This window comes from Nanorana parkeri, unplaced genomic scaffold (genome assembly GCF_000935625.1).
Source record: "Nanorana parkeri isolate BGI_ZX_2015 unplaced genomic scaffold, ASM93562v1 scaffold826, whole genome shotgun sequence".
Taxonomy (NCBI): domain Eukaryota; kingdom Metazoa; phylum Chordata; class Amphibia; order Anura; family Dicroglossidae; genus Nanorana; species Nanorana parkeri.
The window spans coordinates 540,164-564,590 of NW_017307094.1; the positions used below are offsets into that span (position 1 = coordinate 540,164).

At 39.9% G+C, this 24,427-nt stretch overlaps 1 protein-coding gene across 1 annotated transcript in view; it reads right to left on the reverse strand.

The window, feature by feature from the left end:
• The window catches only part of PDE1C (phosphodiesterase 1C), a 135,559-nt gene that overhangs the window by 62,493 nt on the left and 48,639 nt on the right, over positions 1 to 24,427 (reverse strand). The window contains exons 6-7 of the mRNA XM_018565264.1: positions 17,016 to 17,156; positions 8,480 to 8,580 (exon numbers count right to left, since the gene is read on the reverse strand). Coding sequence (XP_018420766.1) covers positions 8,480 to 8,580; positions 17,016 to 17,156 — 242 coding nt within the window. The remainder of the gene's footprint in view (positions 1 to 8,479; positions 8,581 to 17,015; positions 17,157 to 24,427) is intronic.

Genomic DNA, 24,427 nt, shown 5'->3' on the forward strand with positions numbered 1-24,427 from the left:
CCCCCCCCCCCACACACACACACACACACACACCCACACCCAAATAAACCCTGATGCAACCAATTACATATAGTAAAATAATTAGAAAATATGCTTTTAAAGTTTCACATGGCCTCAAAATAAATATTTTAGAAACAAGAGATCCTTACTGGTGTATATATTATAAATACTGTAAAAAAATGCACACAAAAAACTACAAAATCTTTGACATGGGTATATCCATATTAAACTACTATGCATACTATATACAGTATCTTACAGAAGTGAGTACACCCCTCACATTTTTGTAAATATTTTATTATATCATTTCATGTGATGACACAGAAGAAATTACACTTTGCTACAATGTAAAGTATTGAGTGTACAGCTTGTATATCAGTGTACATTTGCTGCCCCCTCAAAATAACTCAACACACAGCCATTAATGTCTAAACCGCTGGCAACAAAAGTGAGTAGACCCCTAAGTGAAAATGTCCAAATTGGGCCCAAAGTGTCAATATTTTTTGTTTTAAATTGTTAAATTTGGTGTTATCGCTCTCACTCTCTCATACTGGTCACTGGAAGTTCAACATGGCGCCTCATGGCAAAGAACTCTCTGAGGATGTGAAAAAAAGAATTGTTGCTCTACATAAATATGGCCTAGGCTATAAAAAGATTGCCAAGACCCTGAAACTTAGCTGCAGCACGGTGGCCAAGACCATACAGCGGTTTAACAGGACAGGTTCCACTCAGTACAGGCCTCGCCATGGTCGACCAAAGAAGTTGAGTGCACGTGCTCAGCGTCATATCCAGAGGTTGTCTTTGGGAAATAGACGTATGAGTGCAGCCAGCATTGCTGCAGAGGTTGAAGGGGTGGGGGGTCAGCCTGTCGGTGCTCAGACCAATACGCCGCACACTGCATCAAATTGGTCTGCATGGCTGTCGTCCCAGAAGGAAGCCTCTTCTAAAAATAATGCACAAGAAAGCCCGCAAACAGTTTGCTGAAGACAAGCAGACTAAGGACATGGATTACTGGAACCATGTCCTGTGGTCTGATGAGACCAAGATAAATGCATTTGGTCCAGTTGATGTCAAGCATGTGTGGCAGCAACCAGGTGAGGAGTACAGAGTCTTGCCTACAGTGAAGCACGGTGGTGGGAGTGTCATGGTCTGGGGCTGCATGAGTGCTGCCGGCATTGGGGAGCTACAGTTCATTGAGGGAACCATGAATGCCATGTACTGTGACATACTGAAGCAGAGCATGATCCCCTCCCTTCGGAGACTCGGCCGCAGGGCAGTATTGCAACATGATAACTACCCCAAACACACCTCCAAGACGACCACTGCCTTGCTAAAGAAGCTGAAGGTAAAGGTGATGGACTGGCCAAGCATGTCTCCAGACCTAAACCCCATTGAGTATATGTGGGGCATCCTCAAACGGAAGGTGGAGGAGCGCAAGGTCTCAAACATCCACCAGCTCCACAATGTCGTCATGGAGGAGTGGAAGAGGACTCCAGTGGCAACCTGCGAAGCTTTGCTACATTGTAGCAAAGTGTCATTTCTTCAGTGTCGTCACATGATCTATAGATATATATCTATATATCTATATATAGATATATATCTATATATCTATATATATCTATATACTGTATATATTTAAACATATGGTACACACATGTTCCAAAATATTCAATTACAATAAACCATTCCACTCTTGGTAAAGATGATTTATGAAGGCACCGTTGAAGGAAGATGTTAAAGCATATACTCAGCAAAAGCCTAGTCCTAACTGTATTCAGAAGGCTTTTTGATGGAAATGAACGGTTTGCAACTAGATATTGTAATATTCCTAAGTTTATGAATTCAAACTTCTGTGGGTGGAAAAACACAGAGCCACATTAAAACAGAACATTCTCTGCAAATGATCCCATTGTGTCTGGCATATAAAATGTTCTCCTACAGTATGTTATAATTCCATCACAACAGCAAAAAAGTCTGTATATCTCTAAGAAGTGATATGAGTTTGCTTGTTGTGACTTAATAGCCATTCAAAAAGAGTTGAATCTGTATGTAGTTCAATGCCACTGAACAATTTATGCTTAAATTGTGCATCCAATGTTTCTTAGCACACTTTTTTTTTTTTCAATACACTTTATTTCGTTTTGAAACATAACAACACACTTTTTATGAAAAGTTCATGAGCATGGCACTGTTAATATGGTTGTAGTGCTCACCCCCAAAGAAGATGCTGCATGAATTGGGCCCTCCTAGCCTGTCTAGGGTTCACAGTTCCATAGCTGCCCCAAAAGCACTTACTGACCCAGCAGTGGTGACTGATAAACTGATTTCCACGCTGAAGATCTGATGCTTGATGAACTTTATTGAACAACTTTAGGAGGGAGGGTTAGGGCACAGGACACCCATTATGTTGCAGACTCTAAATAAGGGGTCTTAGTACTTGTAGCCTTCAAAGATTGAGAACCTTAAGGCCGATCTGGCAATCTGTGAATCCACTGGAAAGAAATCACTATACTTCACAACTTCCCAGGCTCCTTATACACACTGAACTCCGTCCATGGTATTTGCACCCCTAAGCTTCCTCACTAGACCTAAAACCCAGTCCTAAGTCCAAGCACATGGTCACCCCCGATAGGCGACCATCCTAGAAGGATCAGACAATCCAAAACATGCCTCCCCCAGGCAGCAGCCCAGGGAAAAGAAAGGTCACTCCTGAATGTTTATACCATATCCCAGTATGCACCACTGGAAATAATCTTCCTAGCGTTTGGATGCTAGGAGGTACAAACATTTTTAACAGGCTCAAATCAGATGGACTCATATGCCAAAGCAGGAGAAAGGTCAAGCATAGTTCAAGGCTTGGGTACATTCACCCACAAATTCTTTTTTTTGAGAAAGCCAAACATTGGAATCACTGCATACAAAATTTGAACCAGTTTCAGTATAGCATAATATTGCAGGTTAGATACAGGTATATGGGGTTACCACGGTAATTCTCAAGTCCACCTTGCTTCACAGTAAAAGGAGTCAGTCAGAATGATCTATGTTTAATCTCATGTTTAAAGGATGTGTCCCCTTTATACAGTATATATATAATTTATATATACTGTATATATATATATATATATATATATATATATAAGATAATCATACTGCCAGGGAGGTTAAAGGAGAACTATGGGGTTAAGGCTTTTCCAAACTAGCATCCTCCCGTCATCCTAGACTCAGTATACCGCGAGCTGTAGCTCGCAGTATAGTGAGAGGCCGCAGCTGAAGCGGATCCCGACAATTGTGCCGGGATCCACCCAACTGCGTGACTGACAGACCGTTTTTTTACTACGGGCGGACGGCAAGAGGTTAAGTAATAATCAGAAATTCATACTGATAACAAAGGGGACTCTTACTATCAGGTCTATTCACATAAGGGTGAAGAGTTTGGAGAAGGCAAGAGAAGTGAACAATCTAGGACAACATAGCTGAACTGCAAAGTGAGCTGAATTGGAGAATTTTTCCAAATCAGCTATTTTGGCCTAGATTGACCACTTCTCCTTCCTTCTCCAAACTCTTCACCCTTCAGTGAAAAGACCTGTATGTGTTTGTTTACAGTTAACAATGCCATGCTTCTGAACTTTTCCAGGAAAAAGACATGGATAGCACCGTTTACTCATGAATTTTAGCAACACTTTGCCATGGCATTGAATCACATAGAGCTACCTGTGTTCTTGAATGACTATCAGGTCACAACAGGCAAACTCATATCACTTCTAAGAAGTATAACACAGGCATATATTTGCTGTTGCTGTTTGCTGTTGTGATGGAATCATAACAATTCTCCATACTGTAGGAGAACACACTTTATATGCCAGCCACAATGGGATCATTTGCAGAGAATGTTCCGCTCTAATACAGATCTGGGTTTTTCCACCCACAGGGATTTTGAATTCAGCAAACTATAAGGAATATTACATTATCTCACTGCAAAACAGTTCAATTCTATCAAAAAGGCTGTGTGGTTACACTTAGGACTCGGCTTTTGTTGACTTTATGCTTTAACATCTTCTTAACATCTTCTTCTGAATGGGCCTTCATAATAAATTTTACAAGAGTGGGATAGTTTATAGTAATAGAAATCTTTGGAAACATGATCATATTTTGCACTATAATATATATATTCTCTTTGCAGTAAGAAGGGATAGTTGTTGGCATACTAAATTGTGTAATATTGATTTTCTGGGATTAAACAGGGCCCTGCATTGTTGTAAGTGCTTTCAAAGCTGTATTTTGTGCTATGAGACTAAAGATTTACTTTATACAGCCAATGGTTATATATCTTATGATTTGTGTTTGTAGGTGGTAGTTTCCTTTATCTCTCACATGTGAGGCATCTTTAAATTATGAAACCCTCATGTTGTGGTGTTTATTGCCTCAAAATAAATATATCTGTTTCTGGAAAGTCCAAGAGTTTGTAAAAGTGCATATACAAACAAACAATATCTTAAAGACCAAGAAGCTATCAAAACATGTCTGAGATAAACTTCTGGAGAAGCATCACAGCACCATTAAATACATTATCAAGAAATGGAAAGAACATGTCACAACCTTAATTCTGCCTAGAGCAGGCTATCAGACATAATTTAGAGACTGGGTAAGAAAAACATTAGTCGGAGAGGCAAGCATGTGCTTGGTTCTTTGGTAACTCTGAAAGACCTGCAGAGATTTCCAGCTATATGGAACAGCTACAACTTCGATGCTCAAAAAAGGTAACATTAAAAACGATGAGAAGAAATCCATGCGTGCAAAAAACATTTAGGGGGTTATTCAGAAAGCTGCCGAAGGCAGCCGAGTGAATAACCAAGCCGAAGTGAAGTGAGCCGAACGACGTTCGCTTATTCACTCCGGATCAGTACAGCTGATGTTTGGCTGTGTCGAAGTGCAGAAGGACTTCGACTCAGCTGATCCAACATCTGAATCGGCTGAGCCGAACCTCTGGCAGCTCACTGACGTGCTTCAGGGGCAAGCCCCCTTCATCAGAATCATGAAACGCGTCAATCTTGGCTGACTGCGGACAGTGATCTGACCGGAGGCAACCGTGTTATATAGTCGGGGCGATACCATGTTGGGTTAACAGACTGTGTGGCCTCTTGTTTGTTGTTAAAGCGTGATGAAAACGTTTGCTTGTGAGTACATTTATCCCTTGTTATATTTATCTTAATAAACGATTTTACACACGGAGGTGGCGCTCTGTTCCCTTTTGTTTTCTAGTTTAGCTTGAGGTTTGAAGAGGCAAAAAGGAGAAGTGCATGTATCCTTTAAGCTAATCTAATTTTAATATACAGTATGGCTAAAAAACTTTGAAAAGCCTCTACAGTCTTGTTGACTGAACATCATTTTTTTATATATTTTATTCTGTGCAACAACAATTACAAAACATAATAAAGAAATCAATCAAAATTAATGGACGAGTTGTTCAGTTTAACAATCTTATATATCATGTCTTTTCATTTATTTAATTCACTCAAAGTCAGTTATCCGTTTATTGAACATTTCTATTGTTCATATTGATAATGTAATCCACAGCAGCACAATGCTATTACTCAGTTTAATTACATGGTTTCAACAGAAGCAAAAGCACTGTGTGATCATCTGAGATAATAAAGTCACATTAACCAAATTCCTAGAAAACTACATAGCAAAATTATATGCCAGGCTGCCTTTATTCATTAGTTCACTTTCAGATAATTTTTGTAAAAGATCCTCTTGCCAAAAATACACTATGTAAAATTTGAATTGCAGCTACCATATTCTAAAGCCTTCCAGAGTGGTCATACATGGACTGATCTTTTGCAGGTAAGTTGCTGGTTGGACCTTCAGGACATCTCGGCATTAAATGCGAATGTACTTAACATTTGTGTCCTATTACATGCCAAAAAGGGAGCAAGACTATTTCTTTATTTGCTCTGTATCCAACCATCAACAGAGCTATATAACACTTTGTAGTGGCTCCAATAAGAGCAATGATGCAGTTAAGGACTGCCATTTACACTCATCGCCTATTTTCCTTGGCAAGATACTTGCCTATCTAAGATTATTAAAGACATTCAAAGAGCCTAACATTATCCATACACATTAGGTGGCAGAAGGATCTAAATGTCTAAGGATGTTTTTCCATGTAGATGCACATGCAATTAGGCTGATGTCTCCAATAGCATATTCTATTAGCATAATAGCATCTAATAGCATCTACTATTCACTATAGCCCGTACAGCTCCCGAAGTCGGCTGAGCGGCTCAGTCGATCCAAAGGCATATGCTTCGGCTCGACTGAGCCGAGGTGAAAGCCGAAGCTGGCCGAACGGCCGGTCATTGGCCAGCCGACAGCCTGCTACTGGCTGCTGGGCGGCTGGCTCCAGCCACTTGCACAGACAGATCAGCGTCCCTGGTTACCAGGCAACCAGGGACGCTGACACCAGACAGCCCAACTCTCCCAGATACTCCCGGAGTCTCCCGCTATTAGATAGTGGCTCCCGGCCGCCCGGGAGAGAAACACTTTCTCCGGGAAAGTTTTACTCTGCTCGACTGTTCCCTGCTCTGTTTTTTTTTCTTCTGACATTGGAGCCGTTGGCTGCCGTCAGAATAAAAAAAAATAAAAAAAATCACCATAGGATTGCATAGTTAGATTCCTATTGGCTATTTCAATTTGCAATAGCCAATAGCAAACTAGCTATTGCACCCGCCCACTGCTGCTGTAAATCAGCAGAGGGGACCTGAAGTTCTCCATCAGGTCCCCTCTAGTGATTGACAGCAGCAGAGGGCGGGTGCAATAGCTAAATGTATGGCTGATATCAGCCGATATACGGCTGGAATCAGCTGTACACGCCTGAAGTGAATAGCCAAACAAGCTCACTTCACATCGGGTCATTTATTCACTCGGCTGCCTACGCCAGCTGAGTGAATAGACCCCTTAGATATGGTATTGCAGGACTGAATAAATGTCAGTGAGAATACCTCAGCACTGAATACTGAAAAATGGCCTGGACAGGAAGGGGGTTTAACACCCTGGTCTTCAAGTGGTTAAAGTGTATTTCCACGTTTACAACCACATTGGAATAACACCTATTTTATATGTGTTACATGTTTCTCATTCACATAGCATTACTTTTTTTCTTTAATTGCTGCTTGCACAATACATCTGTGCACTATTCTGAAAGAAAAGTTGCCCTCTGTACTGTGTTGTGCTTTGGAATGCCAGAGGGGCTGGGCAGGGTAATGTTAACATAACTAAACTGTCTATATTGTGCTGGTAGATCTCATTATCAGTTGTAAAGGAGATGTGAACGCTGGCTGTCCTAGGGTTTAAGGTCTAGAAGCATTATATGTTAATGAGAGGAAGCTCAGTTTGTCCCTAATGTTTCTATGGGGACATCCAGAGTTTCCAGTCGCTCGAAAATTGAGAGAGAAGCTTGCAAAGACCTGCTACACAGGCACATCTAAAAGGTAAGAAATATTTCTTGAAAAATTATTTTAGACTTGCTGTATGAATGGGAACACATAATAAACATATTGGGGGAAATATATCAAAACTGGAGCAGGCAGAATCTGGAGCAGTTGCCCATGGCAACCAATCAGCATCTCTCTTCAATTTGCTCAGGTAAGATTTGAAAACGAGACAGAGCCGCTGATTGGTTGCAGTGCAAATCTGATCCAGATTTAGTCTGCTCCAGTTTTAATAAATTCCCCACATAGTGGGGTTTTCCCAAACTTGACTGCGAAGTGGTAATATACTAAAAATAAACTCATATGGGTACATGGAGGCCAGGCAGAATGGTCAAAGTATTAGACATGTGAGATTTGATTCATTCCGAATCAGAATTCGGATGAATTTTCCTAAATTTGGACATTTCCGAATCCCAATGCATCCAAATGTGTCCGAATCCGAATTTCGTTTTCCAAATTTTCGGATCCCGTCCAAATTTTGTTCAAAAACTAAAGTGAATTGAATATGTGACTTTTCTGGCCAATCAGATGTGTTTCTTGGTTTAGTGCATCCGAATTGGTCTGAGCACAAATTTTCGTTACGGCAACATGGGAGCCATCTGATTGGCCAGAAAAGTCACATGCTGTAACGAAAATTTGTGTTCAGTATATACATATAATAGTAAAGCTGAGGCTCCTAGACCTGATTGGCATTTGGGATCCGAATTTCCGAATGCAATTCGGAAATTTGGACCCCGAATGCAATTTGTGTCTAGGAGCCTCAGCTTTAGTAATATATGTGTATGGCTCCAAGACCTGAACAGCATTCGGGAGCTCTTGAATGCAATTCAGAAATTCGGAACCCCAATGCAATTTGGGTCTGAGAGATTCAGCTTTAGTCATTCAATTCTATGGATACTAGTTTTATATGACTGATTTAAATACAGTAGATGTGCAAATCAGGTTGTAAGCTATGAATAAAACCAGTAAGAGATCAATCGTTGTATTACCTTGTTTGGATGTGAAAGTTGTTTGTGGTACCCGTGTGTTCATAATCGTGGACAGCAGCAGCAAAAATCATAGCAAATATTTCCAGTTCTGTTAGCCAGTGCTAGAAAAATGAAAGAACGGTGTAATTTATCATGAAGGAAATCAGTTACTATCCCTCTGTGCTTTTTTTTTCTCTACCTTACTATACATGAGATTTAAAATGTCACTTACATACATTAAACTACGTAAGAAGTGCAACATAACTCAGAATAGCAACTACTGTATATCAATTGATCTAAATGTAATAAACTTGCTTCCTTTTTTAATTAGCATGGATGAAAGCAAAAATGATATTTATGCTGCAGTCTGTCACTGGCATTAACAGAGCAGTCTTCCTTTTACTAAACCCCCCTTGTGAAATTGTTTTATTCTGTTCATTTTGAGATAAAATCACTGCAGCAGTGTCACCATGTGGACATGTCTACCCTGAATGATGTAGTCATTCAGTGGCAGTGCATGTGCACTGCAGCAGTGTCGCCTAAATAAGTTTTAGTTGGACTAAAGTTTAGTTGAACTTTAGTTTCCAGAGTAACTGAACTCTGGAAACTATTGGCAAAAATGGCAGACAGATGGAAAAGGACTAGTCATCAATATTGCATGTAATCTCGCAGCTAATCTTTCCCCCACTATTAACTTACCATGCCTTGTTCTGCACCTTGTCGCTACAGGGAGATAGTCCTCTTGGTAGACGTGCAGGGCTTTGCTTCCTAATGTCAAAGCTTCCAATATGAATACCAGTGAACAGAAGTAACATCCCTAAATTTGCATCTGAATCTTCTAAGGCTAGCAGTCAGAAGCAGCAGTGCCTTAGATCTCACACTGCAGATATACACCTATGAGGATGTAGGCACACTCAAATACTAGGAAATGTGCTGTTATTTTTCAGATGGAATTCCAGACAAAAGGTATCTTTTTAGGCTACTGCTTAGGCCAAACTACTACTATATGAACCTATAACAACAAATCTTTACTTTCTAAGTTCACATTTCTACCTTTGCAGACGTATTTTTTTTAAATAACATGCCAGCAATGTACAACGAGTGTACATGAAGCAGGGATATGCAGTTGCTGTATATGAGCACAGAACTTAAGTATTTTGTTAGCTTTTTCTCTCAATAGCCTCATGGTATTGGTTGCCTCTGTGGTTCACAAGCAATCTCTGTATATTACAACTGAGCTCTATCTGAGCTCTCCAACCCCCATTAATTAGTATCCATAGTGGCAACCCCCCTGGACAGTGTGTTGTGTGCAAAGGCAGAGCTGGTGTTTAGTGATCATGTTACGCAGAATCACAGGGAGGGGGGCAGCTTTTAACAGCTTGCTTTACAATCCAACCCCTGTCCATGTGTAAATGTTAGCACCAACATTTACCTGTGGTTACCATAACAATGCTAACATTTACAGCCCTCAACTCAACTGTGTCCTATTTTTTGTGCTGCTGAACACAGCACAACATGTCACTGTCCGAAGCAGCTGTCTGCATAGGCCCAATGCGAAATGCATACAAACGTAGACACATGATGCATATTTATGGGGAATTTTGAATGACCGTGTGAATGTGCCCTAATAGTGGAGAAAAAAATAGATAAAAAATGGATAAAGGCATGTGAAAAAAAAGGAATCCATGCACTGAATACTAATTGCAGTCACCAGCGACATACCGTTATCAGAATAGAATATTTTTTGTGTTACTGGACTTTTAATGTTTATCCTAAAGAAGAACTACAGGCAAAAGTGTGGCTACCCCTGCACTGCAACACTGCAAGGGTAAACACCCTTCTTTGTTTAGGTGCTAAAAAAAGTTATATTCACCCGAACCGCTAAACAAGCTGCTTGCTCCTCTGGTCTTAGAAGCCTCTTTCCTCCTACATTGCAGCATTGGAATGTTTATCAGCATCCTAACATCTATACACTGTGTATAGAATGTGAGGATTTATGGAACCTAAACCGCTGCAGCGGAGGGAGAAAGAGGCTCAGACCAGTCTGAGAGCAAGCTGGCTCGGAGGATCAGGTAAATATAACTTTTTTTTAATCAGACAAAAACGAACAGATAGCCCCACTGCAAGGGTTAATAAAAATTCTGCCTGGAGTTCTGCTTGAAACCGGAACACAATATCCAAAACTGTAAAACAAGTAGGGGCAATGTTAAGTCCGATTTAAAGTTACCGTATTTTTCCGTGTATAAGACGCTACTTTTTCATAAAAATGTTTACCTAAAAATAGAGGGGCGTCTTATACACGGGGGCTGAGAGGCGAACCGCGGTTGCGAAACTGCCGAAAGTGCAGATACCACTGCAAACTAGCCTCACGAGTGAAACTTCGGATTGCAGAGACAAGATAAGTTTTCCTCCAATCATAAATCTTTTGTACCTGACGTCAGCTGTTGCTGGGGAGAGTGTAGGAAAACCGTTATCTTGACTCTGTAATCCGCTCTCCCCAGCAACAGCTGACGTCAGGTACAATAGATTTATGATTGGAGGAAAACTGTTATCTTATCTCTGTAATCCGATCATAAATCTTCTCCTAGATCAAGTGTCAGGAAACTGGACGCAGTGCTATAATTATCCTGTATAAATATAGATGTGATAATCATTCAGTCAAATTTTCCATTTTGAACAGACATTGATTGGCACGGGAGTTGCCTTCACGTCTACACAGGGCTCTTATTTCTTCTAGCCTAACATGCCCTAATAATGGCATGTCTTAAAGGTCAATTAATATGATAAATTATGTTTTTAATTTAAATTGGGAACTGACTAGATCCAAATAGCTGGTAAGGTTGAGTGCTGGAGTGTTGTATTTTGTGTACTGATTTATTTAAAGCGTTGATAATGTTCACACAACAAATAGTGTAAATATTTACTTTAATTATCCTGTTCCGGTTTACCTCTTTCATCTGTACCTGACTGGATAACTGAAGTAAACACAATTTATTGAGTGAAGATTCTTACCTGCTTTAGTAAATCAGCCCTAAAATATATAAAACAAATTTTCCTTATTACTATGAATATTCTTCTGGTTGAACCCATAACTGCATAATAAACTATTAATCATAAAATCACTATATGTAACATCACATAAATTGAAAATGTGCTAAATGCTCACTTACACTTGTTGTTTTGTAGATTATTTATGTATTTAAGAACGCCCTTAAAAGCATTTACAAATCATTTTGCAGATCTGTCATTTGGGTTCACTGGCATTTCAGGATGTTTAATTAATTAGTGTCAACTTCTGAGTTTATTTTTATTAACAGCCTGGAATCTGTCTATTTAATTTAAAAAAAAACCTGTATACTGTATAAAAAATATTCTAGTGTTTACGGTAATATTTATCTGTAAATGTAGAATTGTGTGACTTATTGCTACTATGTTTTCAGTTTTGCTATAAAAAAAGCTGACAATCATACTGTGACATCTGTACAAAATTCAAGGTAGATACTCTTACTGATTGCTCTGTTTTCTGTATAATGTTGTTATTATTATTGTCATACACAGTGGCACACTTTGGACATCACATTTATAGATGTTAGAAATACTTCCATCGATACCCCAATTTCTGCCTGCCCCTATCACCGCTGGTGCCTGACCACAAATTCCAGTATAATACTAAACCCCTAAATCTAAAAGAGCATATATGAAGAACTCAACTGCGTCTTCTTCCTGCAGTTGATGTAGATGCTTTCTGCATGTTTCTGTTGGACATATTTGCTAACACAAGAACTGTGACTGTAATTGATTGTCTAGTCTTTAAAGTGACACTAAATTCAGGAGTTAAATCTTAGAAATGCATTCAAGGACCCTAACTATTAACAAAAATTGAGCTTTATTTGTGTATCACTCAGTTGTAGATCCTCAAATCATCTCTGAATTGGTGCTGATACTGTCCTTCCTTCTGTAGGGTGGCTACTTTTGTTCCCCATGGTGTCTGTGTGTGTTGTAATGTAACCACCACTACAAGTTTCCCATGATGGACTATAATCTCAATACAAATTAGTAAACTAAACTTGAAATTGTAATCCATCATGGGAGCAAGCTTGGAGCGGTTTGACATGGAAGACTACATCTTCGAAACGCGTTGCCACATTACCACAACAACAGGAACTTCCGTCCCGCATCTGGGACGCCTCTTCGGGCAGACCGAAACTTGCGGCGCCTGCGCCGGTCTCCCTACAAGCGAGTGAATACTTCCGCCCACACTTCGGACACCGACACCACCACTTCAAAGAAGGAACCCAATCAGCATCCCCCATCCATTAACGGACCGGACACCCCCGGCACCAGCAGAGAAGAACGCCACCTCTCCAATCCCGCGCCGCTGCCCACCAGCACACTGACAAGGTAAGCAAGCCGTGACACTCCAAACATCACGGAAGAAGCCACAAGACTACCTCCAATCAACCCTCCCCTGCAGAGATCCCGACGTCAATGACAGCCCATCCATGAAAACCTCATGGTGAGTTACTGCACTCTTTACACATGGTATTATCACCCGATTTTCAACTGTTACCTATTTCTCTCTTACTCCTTTGACACCTTACGCAGGATTTTGTTACTTACATCCTGCATTCTTCAAGCCTGGCCTCAACAACCCTTAAACTCTTTTCACCACTGGTAGTAGCGCTTTAGACCTTGTTTTGTTTTGGAGTGGTGACTACTTTACAACACACAGGTACAATGGGGAGCAAAAGTAGCCACCCTCCAGAAGGAAGGACAGTGTCAGCACAAATTCAGAGATGATTTGAAGAACTACAGCCGAGTGATACACAAATAAGCTACATGTTAATAGTTAAGGTACTTAAATGCATTTTTAAGATTAGACTCCTGAGTTTAGTGTCACTTTAAATGGGCAATTCCTCCCTGGGTAAACTTCCATTATAAATTCTAGTTTAGCATTTTTTTAAATCCTTGCCCACTGCTTTTTACAACCAGTGAGGGTTGTGATGTAAATAATGTAGTACAAGCAGTTTCCTAAAAAAACAAATTTTACTGGTACATCATCTGCGAAAAGCACTGTAGCTGCTACTGATTTAATCAGCTCATCAATCTTGCATTTGCTTCCTTACCTCTGTACAAGGTTCAGAATTTTTTTTATTACTGAAAAAAGTAATAAAATTACTAATTTACTCTTGTTTGGGACAGTGCCATGGCATGACATTTTGAGGTCCTGAGTCTCAGTTTTTATTGCATGGTCAACTGATATTTTTGTGCCCAATGCAAAAGCTTCCACATTCAGCTGGAAATTCTATAACTAACAAATGTTATTGTATCCATGAGTTTTGGGGTGAGGGAATTTACTAACACAGAGCAAAGAGTAATAGTGTGTCACTGCCAATCAAAATGATTCTGAAATTATCATTCAACACACTAGCTTCTTTAGGATGCTAAAAACTGATATCTGAATGTTTGAATTTTCATTGTTTTAAGCTCAATATGTTCTGTGGTATTTATGTCATGTTTAGTTTAAAAAGGTTCACAGTATACCAGTCTGTTTTATTTACACCAACCAAAAAAAGCATAAACTAATAATTTGTATTTTGAATATTTTAAATCTGAAATTCATGAATTATGTCCACCCACATCTTGGTATTCCTTAGCTTATGAAGCTATTATGCAGTATGGTTTTGTTAGGATTGATTGCTGCTATGTTATCCTCAATTTTTCCAGGTTCACAATAAATATAATACAAATATACTAAACTTACACAAATAATTTCCCCCAAAGGCAGCATAAATACATAACTAACATTATTTTTTCCATAAGATAATACAGTAGTCCCTTCAGCAGTATTGTTGGCTAAGATTTAATTTAGAGTTTACAGAGACTACTGCCTAAAAATGCTTCAGATTTAAAGTCAGGAGGTTAGAGCCAAAGTTAGTGTTACTGAGGCTTGTCAAAGCAACTGCACACACCATCTGTTTATTATGTAGTCAGTTAAACAGGCTTGAGATTCTCATTAAAGTAATTTTATTTTTCATTTGTAGGCTTGATAATGCCAACTCTCTACTGTAAGTTCTTAGAGCAGCATGGTGTTAAACTGATAATTGATTACAACTTAATTTAAAAAGTTGGAGGGAATGTATATAGTTTAAAAAAGGCAAACGAGAGATAAATGTTTGCTTAGGAAATGTATAATTAATATAATTGCATCTAGTCCCTGAAAAACACATGTGCTGTCAAACTAATTCCACTGAATAAAACAAAGGTTCTGTCATGACTCTGTGAATCAGAAAAAAATGGCAAATGTGCAAAATGCTGAAGAATTAAATAAAAGCCACACTAATGGTTTTCACTAAATAGGATAATGTGCCTGCTGTGGTGATATGACTAATCTGTGGGATCTTGTCTTGCTAACTCCAAAGTCCTCTGCAATTTTAGTCCCTGTCCTCTTCCACCCTTCCTTGTATGTTAGTGGGAGGCTTGTACAGTTGTGCAAGATACACACCTACTATAGGAAGAGGAATCTAAAGGACTGCCGCAACTAGAAAAGCACATTACTTTAAAATCATGGATTAGAGAAATTAGGTCACAAGAGCGGGTCTTGTCCTATAATCATGTCTTCTCTTGACTAAAACCATCATGTAAAGGCATGTTCACATGGGCCCTGTATGTGTGAGAACATAATTGTCAGCAGTTTGATTGCTTTTCTGGCAGGGGAGCCCACTGGGGGAAGAACACAATCAACAGGGCAGACATGGGCAGAATGTACAATTCTCCCACCTGTCATTTAGGGGGGCTTGGCAAGGATCACATAAATCTCCTAGGTACCACATTCTGCCACACATCTCAGCAGGTTCTAATGTTGCTGTAAAGTGCTTTAGAGTTACATTAACGGCTCTAAGACATTCTTATTGGATAGCAGTCTCAGGGCATGGTGTAGTTGAGATTTAAATAAGTCTTGTAGTTAATGAAGATAAAGTTGCTAGGTTTGATAAATTAGCCATGGCCTCCTTCCTTAGCCTTCCCACTCCAAATGTAAAGAAAGTTTACACAAGTTGTCCGATTCCATCTGTAAATAGGGTCACATTGAATTAGCATCTTTGTAGAAAGATTTGATGTCCATACCCCAGCGATTCAACTCTTTTCTGCCTGATGGGCTTCTAATATTGTTCCTGTGTCTCTTTCTACATAAATAAAAAGAATATCTTGCTGCACTCCTAACCGCAGGAAACCAACGACTGGGTGGGTGCTTGTAGTGACCACGGTAGGCACCGCGTATAACACAGAACAAGGAAATAATGTCACCAGCACACCATTGTTGTAAATCAATGATCCATTTTACAACAATGGTGTGCTGGTGACATTATTTCCTTGTTCTTTCTACATAAATCTACAACTGCTGCTACTATCCCTGTACCCTATGTCATTCAATAATCTTTCGTCTACCCATTCCGTTCTTATAATGCTATCTATAGATACTAAATGCAGTGTTAGTGATAATGTTATGATAAAAACACACATGTAGTTTCTGGAAGTACTCATCTCTGTTAAGTGCCTATACTACTATTGTAGGATTAGCTATATTGTACAACTATTTTAGGATCAGCTGGAGGCCAAAGCAACAGGTTCACTTGACTGCCACGCTTCCCAGCTACACATATTTACTTTTTTTCCTGCCCTGCCTCTCTGTTTCATTGCCAGGAGTGAAGGGGAGAAAACCTGACTCCAAATTCGACTCAGAACTTACAAAGTGCAGACGACCCTCTCTTCCCGGCCCCCGTGTGACTTTTCTGGGTGCTTGAGTGTCCATTCACCAAGTACCACCAATAACACAGTGGAGGAAGGGGTATAAGTCCCATGCTCCCCAAGCAATAGGTGGTAGGTATTTCTCTTCACTCTTGGTGGCTTAAACAAAGTGTTAGGGAAGCAAGGGCAACTATGTAAAGCTGTTGTGTGTGGTCAAAGCACATATTTAGTTTAAGGCACCTACACTTTAGATTGAAGTTGGCTATGCATGCAGAGTCTGGTATGCACATTTTCATCAAATGTGCATGTTGGCCAGGAAATTCCATCCCCCTCTTTGTCAGCCAAGAGCACCAGCCAGACTTGGTCAGGACGTCATATGAAGGGTGCATTGACTTCAAAACACTAGCATATTTTCCTTGTTCTGATGTATTACTTTATACTGTTTATGAACATGTACTGTAATTGAACGTATACTGACACAATTTAACAAGAGTAATAAATGGGGAACATCATCACTAGCACTCGTCTGGGCTAGAAATCAGGGCAATTCTACAATATCTTGTTTTCATGTAAGCATTTAGTTGCTTTTGTAGTAGGTTTTATCACCACTTTGTGAAAAGTCCTAAAGCAAATCTTGATGCACGCTCAAAATGCATTTTGGTTATTCTAATTACAGTTGTAAGTTCCTACTTGTAAGTTTTCTCCTTAGTTTGTGAGATGCCTATACTGTAAGGCCATTGTATGAAGTTACCTCATTCTTTTTCAGATGTCACAATCCAAAATGCCCAATGGAAAACAAATGTGTACTTACCGCTAAACCTGACTTAAAGAGAAAGTAATGAACAGTTTGTGTAACATCTGCTGCATGAATCAAATTGTGATATGGATTTTTATGTTTGGTGTAGCCAACTTCCAGTGCCTCCACAAAGGATACAAGTGCAGAGATAGGTATCTAAAACAGAAAAAACTATGATTATCTTGTTTTACACATGCAACACCATCAGAAAAAGAAAATGGCCAACAATACAGCAATTAGAACATTTAAACTCCAGACAATAAATTAGGATATGCTGTAAGAAAGAGACAATGAAGCTAGTATGTATGACATATGGTACATGGAAGAGGAGATTGAAAACATTACCATATCTTGTTGAATTACACATCTCTTTTGTTTCATAATCACACCCTGTCACTGTTGAGGTGCTTATAAGAAAGCAGTGGAAAGATCATTTATGCTTCAGGTAGCATAACTAAATATTTTTTAGGGGAACAAACATCCAGAGAAAAGTATAAAAGCTCATTTTGTTAGTGTCCAGGTGCTAAAGGAACATAAGCAAAGAGAATACACATCGAATAATCATGTGAAAATTTTATTTTTGATCCATCTATGAAATAATTATTGAAACATGACAAACCTAGAGTAAACCCAATATAAAATTAGCAATTTACATGAATGAATAGGACACATGCCAGATATACCAAATAACATTATTATTTTATATTTTATTTTAACAAAATACCCTTTTCTCATCTACTTATAAGCTCCCTTGTGTAACTTTAAGCCTAGATAGCAAAGATTATATGGTCTCAAGTTAGCAGAAGTTTCGAGGGCATTACATATCATTAGTGATTGCAATGAGTTCATGTTTTCATTCAGAAAGACCCTGTCTTGTAGACTTACAGTGGGATAAAATGATCAGCAAAGCATAACCAGGAAGTAGAACTAGAATATTGTATCGAACAAATATCTTCCACATGAGTATATAATTCCACATATGTATATGATTGCAAGCTACATATTAAGCCTGATTTCCTTAAAGAAGTTGGAAATCTTCACTAACAAAATGTGAATACAGTACTCACTTTAATTATTCAATCATGTGAAAAGTATCTCACATGATTGAGTATTCATAGTGAACAGGACTTTGCTTTTACCATGATTGGATAATTTAAGTGAATATTCACACCATTTTCAGGTAAGATTTAAAATGTCTTTAGTAAATCAACTCAGTTGAGTCAGGGTATTTAAAACATTATCATACAACACTAATAATAAAAAGACTACAGTTATCTTTCAACATAATTTGTCTTCTATTTGGAGGAAAATCAGTTTATAATATGTTAACTTGTGTAGGGAATTACATTTGGACAGCAATGCCATATGAACTTTCACATCAGGGTTCTCACACTTGAAGTCAATAGAGTTTTCAAATAATTCCATAAAATAATTTTTTGTTTATGTCACCTAAATATCTTCTGTAACTGTTGTCTGACCATTTGCTATATTGTTGTCAGGTCAATAGGAGTGTCAAACCAATGTCTTAAGAGTCCAACGTCTTATATTCATTGATTTCCTTTTACTCCTTTAGTTCAATAAATGCAGTACAGTTCATTCAAGAGCACCTCGAGTCCATTTGAATTCCCTTATCTTCACTAAGATATGTCCCCTCCACTCATCATCTTCTTCTCTATTGATATCACTGATCATTGATATCACTGTATTTTCACACATTGCTATACACAGCTTATATGGTACAGCTTACATGACACAGCCTTACATAGGAATGTGTCCTTTCAATTTCCATTTACAACAGTGGTATCAATTATATCCATGAAACAAAATTGGAGATGGAAGTGCCACTACCTAGCGCAATGACTGTGGTGGGAACAAGGTTGGTTTTAAAGTAATTCACTCACCTGTGGCTGGGTGAGCACTTGCTAGCTAGCTGCACACCAGCTTGAAAAAGAAGATTTAATCTTTGAAACGCATTGCCGCTAGCTTACCTGCTCCTACTGGACTCATTTCAGTGTTCCAAACACTCGCTCTGTGTGGGCAACCCTTCCCGCACACCGCGCTCCACCTTCCACTCCACTGCAGCATCGAACCACCATCTATGGCTCACACCACAATACCCATCAACCCGCCTCAGAAGCAGGCTCCCGGCAGACACAGCCCCACTGTACTGCGGCGGGGAAGCCCCCAGCTCAAGTTCACCCCCGCTCCTATGGGACGCAAACCCTCTTCACAGACGGCACGACCTTAGCAGCCATGTACTGTGGCACAGCGGCAGCTCCTCTGCCCATCTGCCCACCTTCCGGCACCACATCGTTCAACACCAAAGACGATCCACATCCGGCTCAGGCAGAACGACCACACGAGCCGACTGACCAACACCAGGGACTTCCGCCCTACAGCCTCCAGCTTCTGTCACCAGAATCACCTGCCAGGACTAATGTGTTAGCAGCCACCAGCCAGAGGATCACCCCTTGACCATCCGGGCACAACGTTGACCGCACCTTCGTCGTTGACTTCCAGCCTCCACTTACTCAACAGTGAGTTTCAGAAATTAATTCCTCCCTTGCTCACCCTTCTACCTCACCTCCTTGCTGTTCTACCCTTGTGTTTCCATCTGCTCCACCCGGGTTCATCACAAAACCACCCAGCAAGAAAGGATCCGATCCCACCGCTCCCCACCATCCCTCTACTGCACTTCGATTTATCAAAGCAAGCGCTCACCCAGCCACAGGTGAGTGATTACTTTAACACCAACCTTGTTCCTACCACAGTCATTGCGCAAGTTAGTGGCACTTCCATCTCCAATTTTGTTTCTTGCAACACACACGTTGGACACCCCGGCCCGAACATAATGGAAGCGGCACACCAACACAAGATCCCCCAAAAAACTTTCCCGAATTGCTCACGTTTTCATTCACAACCGTTGTGCCTGCCCAACACCTCCGGTTGTCCCCCCCCGGATGAGCGCTGTACATGGGGCAACTCTCTCAATTTTTCCTCAATTATATCCATGTGGCTGGACTGTATACAGTTGAACTTTAGCTGAAGCACATTAAATTGCAATTTCTGCAACAGTTATTTTGCCAGTATTCACTAGCCCCTGTCTTAAAAGCAAGGGAGCAGTGCATTTAATTGACTATATGTCTGCACATGTAAAAATTCAACCTGTGCGTTTTTAAAATGGTTTTGGTTTGGTCTAAGTCATACTGTGTTTGGCTATAATAATTGGTTCATTTTTTCATATCCTTTTTAAAAATGTTTCCAAGATGAACTGTACTATGGCACGATTGATTGACCCATAGGAGAAGTTTTTAACTTTTAATATACAACTAAGTTCATGGATAATCCCCATTATTTTTTATAGTCATTCTAAAGCTATTCTTTTATCAACTTTTTTCATATGTGTAACTTTTAATTAGCATTTTGCTTATTGTTAATGTTATATGTGTCATTTTTAACCTTTGTAGCCCTGATGAAGGGGGATAATTCTTTGCCCTGAAATGCATTGGGGGGGTCTTTGTATTTTGCTGCCATCATTAATTACTTTGGATTCCCAAGACTTTGGTTTGATATTCCTATTGACCTGAATAAATGTGAATTGCTTAATTCAGGTTAAAACCCCTCTAACAAGGGACCCCTGTTTTGTGGAGAGCTTCTGAACCCAGGTCAACAGTCTAAATTATTGACTCGTTATTGTGCACCTTTTGAAAATTTGCATCCAGCTCTTCACACCCACCTGTTTTGGGGGTTTTGCTATATTGTCTGTTTAACCACAATCTAGAAAGGAAACCTGTAGAATTTTAATGATAGATAGACACATGCAGTTATATGCATTTAGGGTCACAAATGATAAGCTGTACCTGTAGCATTACTCAGTTCTCTACAACTGATTCCTGCCAGTGTATGCTGGCTCTAAACTTGCAACTAAGCTGCATGAATCCAGATTAGAATAGATAAAGGTATAAATGGCAGATAGCAAGCCCCAAATAATGAACAAACAGAGCAGTTGCATCAGGTGTAGTGCATGCATGTAGTGTAAGGATTTCTATCCATTTTGTACATACACATTTGCATGTTTAGTCTCAATATGTTATGGCATACTATTCTTGTACATGTTCCTGTATGCTTTTGCATCTATATACTTGGAAATTGAACGAGAGAAACCTTGTTGTCAATAAACAGGAATAGACTGCTGTTTCAGTTTGTTGTAGTCAAGAGATGCATGTTTAAAATTTTCCCCAATAAACAATATCTGAATAGTAGCAATAGAGCTACTTTTTAATCATTAAAATATTTTTACCTTTTTTTCTTGTAATTCAGAAATACAAGTATTTTTATAGTACTATGTTTATTATATTTTAGTGCTCCAAAACCTCCTGGGAAATGTTTTGCTGAAGATTTGCTGTAGTTCATAAGAATAAAAGTGTCATGCGCAAGCATGCTTTAACATTTGTGTATGTACAGTGTTAGGGCTCGTTCGCAATATAACAGGTGATATTTTTAACTTAAACTGTGATGTGCTATGCTCCACTGCAATGCATTTTAATGTGCATTGCGGTGTGTTTTGTTAGCCTTGTTTAAATTTATTGTTTGACTGTCTTCAGAACTTACTGTGTGAAAATGCAACATTCAATGCAAATAGGTCATAACAGTATATTGCATATTGGTGTGAAAAAAATAAAAAGCACACAGACAGTGAAGGCCTGGCTAGCGGGTCCTTTAAGCAGTGGGGGCATCACAGCCCAGGGCATTAGGAACACCATGCTGTAGAATCCTTTTACTCCCTCTGCTTTTGGCAGGGTGCCAGGAGACAGGAGGAAGCAGCACTATGCTTGATCGCATTGGTGGCAGGGAACTTAAGTCCCACCCCTGACCTATGAGAACCTATGCCAGGGAGAGAACAGACAGGAAGGTAACCTGCAGAGGAACTAGTGGGAGAAAGAAAGACTATGTGACTGTACAGGAAAAAGCTGGAAACTGCCGTGGAAAGAAGGGGAGCAGCAGCAGAGTGGCCAGAGAACTTGGTCAGTGACTGAGGAAATAAACTAGAAAGAGTGAGAAGGAAGACTACTTGGGCAGAAGAAACAGGAACAGCCTTGAGAGGAGAAACCCAGGGCATTGAAAGCTACCTCTAGTCTGGTTCCCAAAGACGTGTGGCCAATGCAGAGGCATCTAGGGATGAAAGAAACCTGTGTTGCATTTGTCCTCATCTGGCTGGTTGGGCTAGTGTTCATGAGACTGACTGCCATCAGGAGGACATTCGTACGGACAGCCAGAACATTGGTGTGGTCAGAGGCTTTTGGCAACCTTTATATATTTATTGAACTTGTTTGCTGTCACTGGAGCTTTTCTACTGCCAGCAGAGCTCTGTCTAAAAGGAATGCATCACCGTTTAACTCCTTGGAGCTTTGAGACACTGTAGGGAGTTTCCTTCACCTGTGGATAAAAAGTACCCTCACTTTGAGGGTGAGTGCTCTAACATAGTCCAGGGACCCCACCTTTGGCAGATTTTACATTTACTACCCCACTGGCCAGTGATTAGATAGGACCTGAGACTAGTAGATAGGCCGTATTGTTAATTTTATTCTGCTGTGTTACCTTTAAATATATTTATTACTGTGGTCATCTCATTGTTTTCAGTAGAATTGTTTCCCTTTTATCCACCTAGTGCATTTTGGTAAGGCCACTCACAGATTATAAAAGGGAATAATTAGCACCTGTAGCCATAGACTATGTTGTAACTTTGTTTCTATGTTTGCTAATGGGTTAACCCTATCAGTGTTGAAACTTTTTAAACAGCACCTACCTTACAGGGCTTACTCCTAGTTAAATAAAGCCCATTTTATCATGACTGGTACATTAGTGAGTTATTAGGTCCAGCTAAGGGCAAATCACCACTGGAAAGGACAGGGGGACTTTCTAGCAGTTCCTTAGGGGAGTCAGTGCTATATGTGGAGGGTCATTCTGGCCCTTTTTTTGCAGAGTAATGGGTCAGGAATTAGGAGCCAAGGCAGTAAAATTAACCTAGTTACTGCTGTCAGGTGGTGTGAAAAACAGAATAGTCAACTGGAGTTAAAGAAGTATTAAACTCTCAAACTTTTTTTCGATAATGTTTCCAGATCAAACAAATATATATTGCTCAGCAAAACATTGCTTCACTTTTTTGCCTAAGTACTTTCAATCATCACGTTTCTGAGCAGCTGCTTCCAAGTCTCTCAGCCGAGTTTTCCTGAACTTCCTTTCCAGTACAAGATCACAAGGGACAGAGCAGACTCCAGGAACTGTTCATATACTAGCTTGGAGGAGGGAGGAAAGGGGACTGTATGGACATTGCTAGTGATGGGTGGACAGAGAAGCAGTTTCATCAGGCAGCTGAGGCCCTGACAGCTGATCATTGGGTGTACGTCACACAGGCAGACTCTGAAGCCTCTCCCACCTACATGCTCTTAGAACTGAGAAAAGATCTTCCAGCTTGCTACCGGGGTGTGAATTTACAGCTTACAATTGGCACTGAAGCCTAGCTAATTCAATTGAATCTGCTAGCAACCAGCCCAGAGTGTTCCAGTGCAACAGCACCTAACTCAGTTGCAGCCCATGCAGCCTCTGTTGCAGCAATGCCCCAGGATACCCTACTGCCTCTTTCTTCACTGATGTGGGAAGACTGGTAGAAAACATTACGAAAAGCAACTTTCCATGTGCTACCTAGGAGAAAAGAAAGATACATTTTTATTTAGGAAAGATACCTGTCCTGTGTAAAGAAGATTTAGAGTACTGAAAGGATCAAGCCTCCTAAGCCCTAGAAAAGTGGGATATTCTGAAGGTACAGAAGAAGCAGAGAATCATTAAAGTTTAAGAGGACCTGCTGCAGAAATGATTAATAATTTGGGACAGCAGGTCTGCAAGAAAAACTTTCAGACTTGATGTATAAGTTTGAACACACTTATAAGCAAGAAGGAGAAAAACTGTCCAACTGTATTTTTGAGTAGATAAGATTATGACCAGATCATCCAGAGATCCAGCATCAAATGCAACCTGATTCTAAGATGCATAATTAACTGTCTCCGGTACAGTAGGCTAAGTCTGAGAAGCATTAGACGGTGATTCAGGCAGTTCTGGCTCAGACAGGAATGCAACAATTTCTCACTGATATGCTGGAGTTAGTGATGTGAGTGGTAAAAACTCAAGCAGGGGTGCAACAATTTTTCACTGAATTCTAGAAAGCTCTGATTGCCTTAACCCCAGAAGAGAAGGCATCAGAAAAAGCTGAATCAGATAACCCTGGGCAACTTGCTGGAAAGAAATGTTATGGCTGTGGAGAGGCCATACACTCCAAAGGGCAATGCCCAAAGACCAATCCCAGATACAGTAGAGGAAACCATAAAGTCTGTGCAGAAAATACAGCACCAGAAGTCAGTAGGAAACTTTAG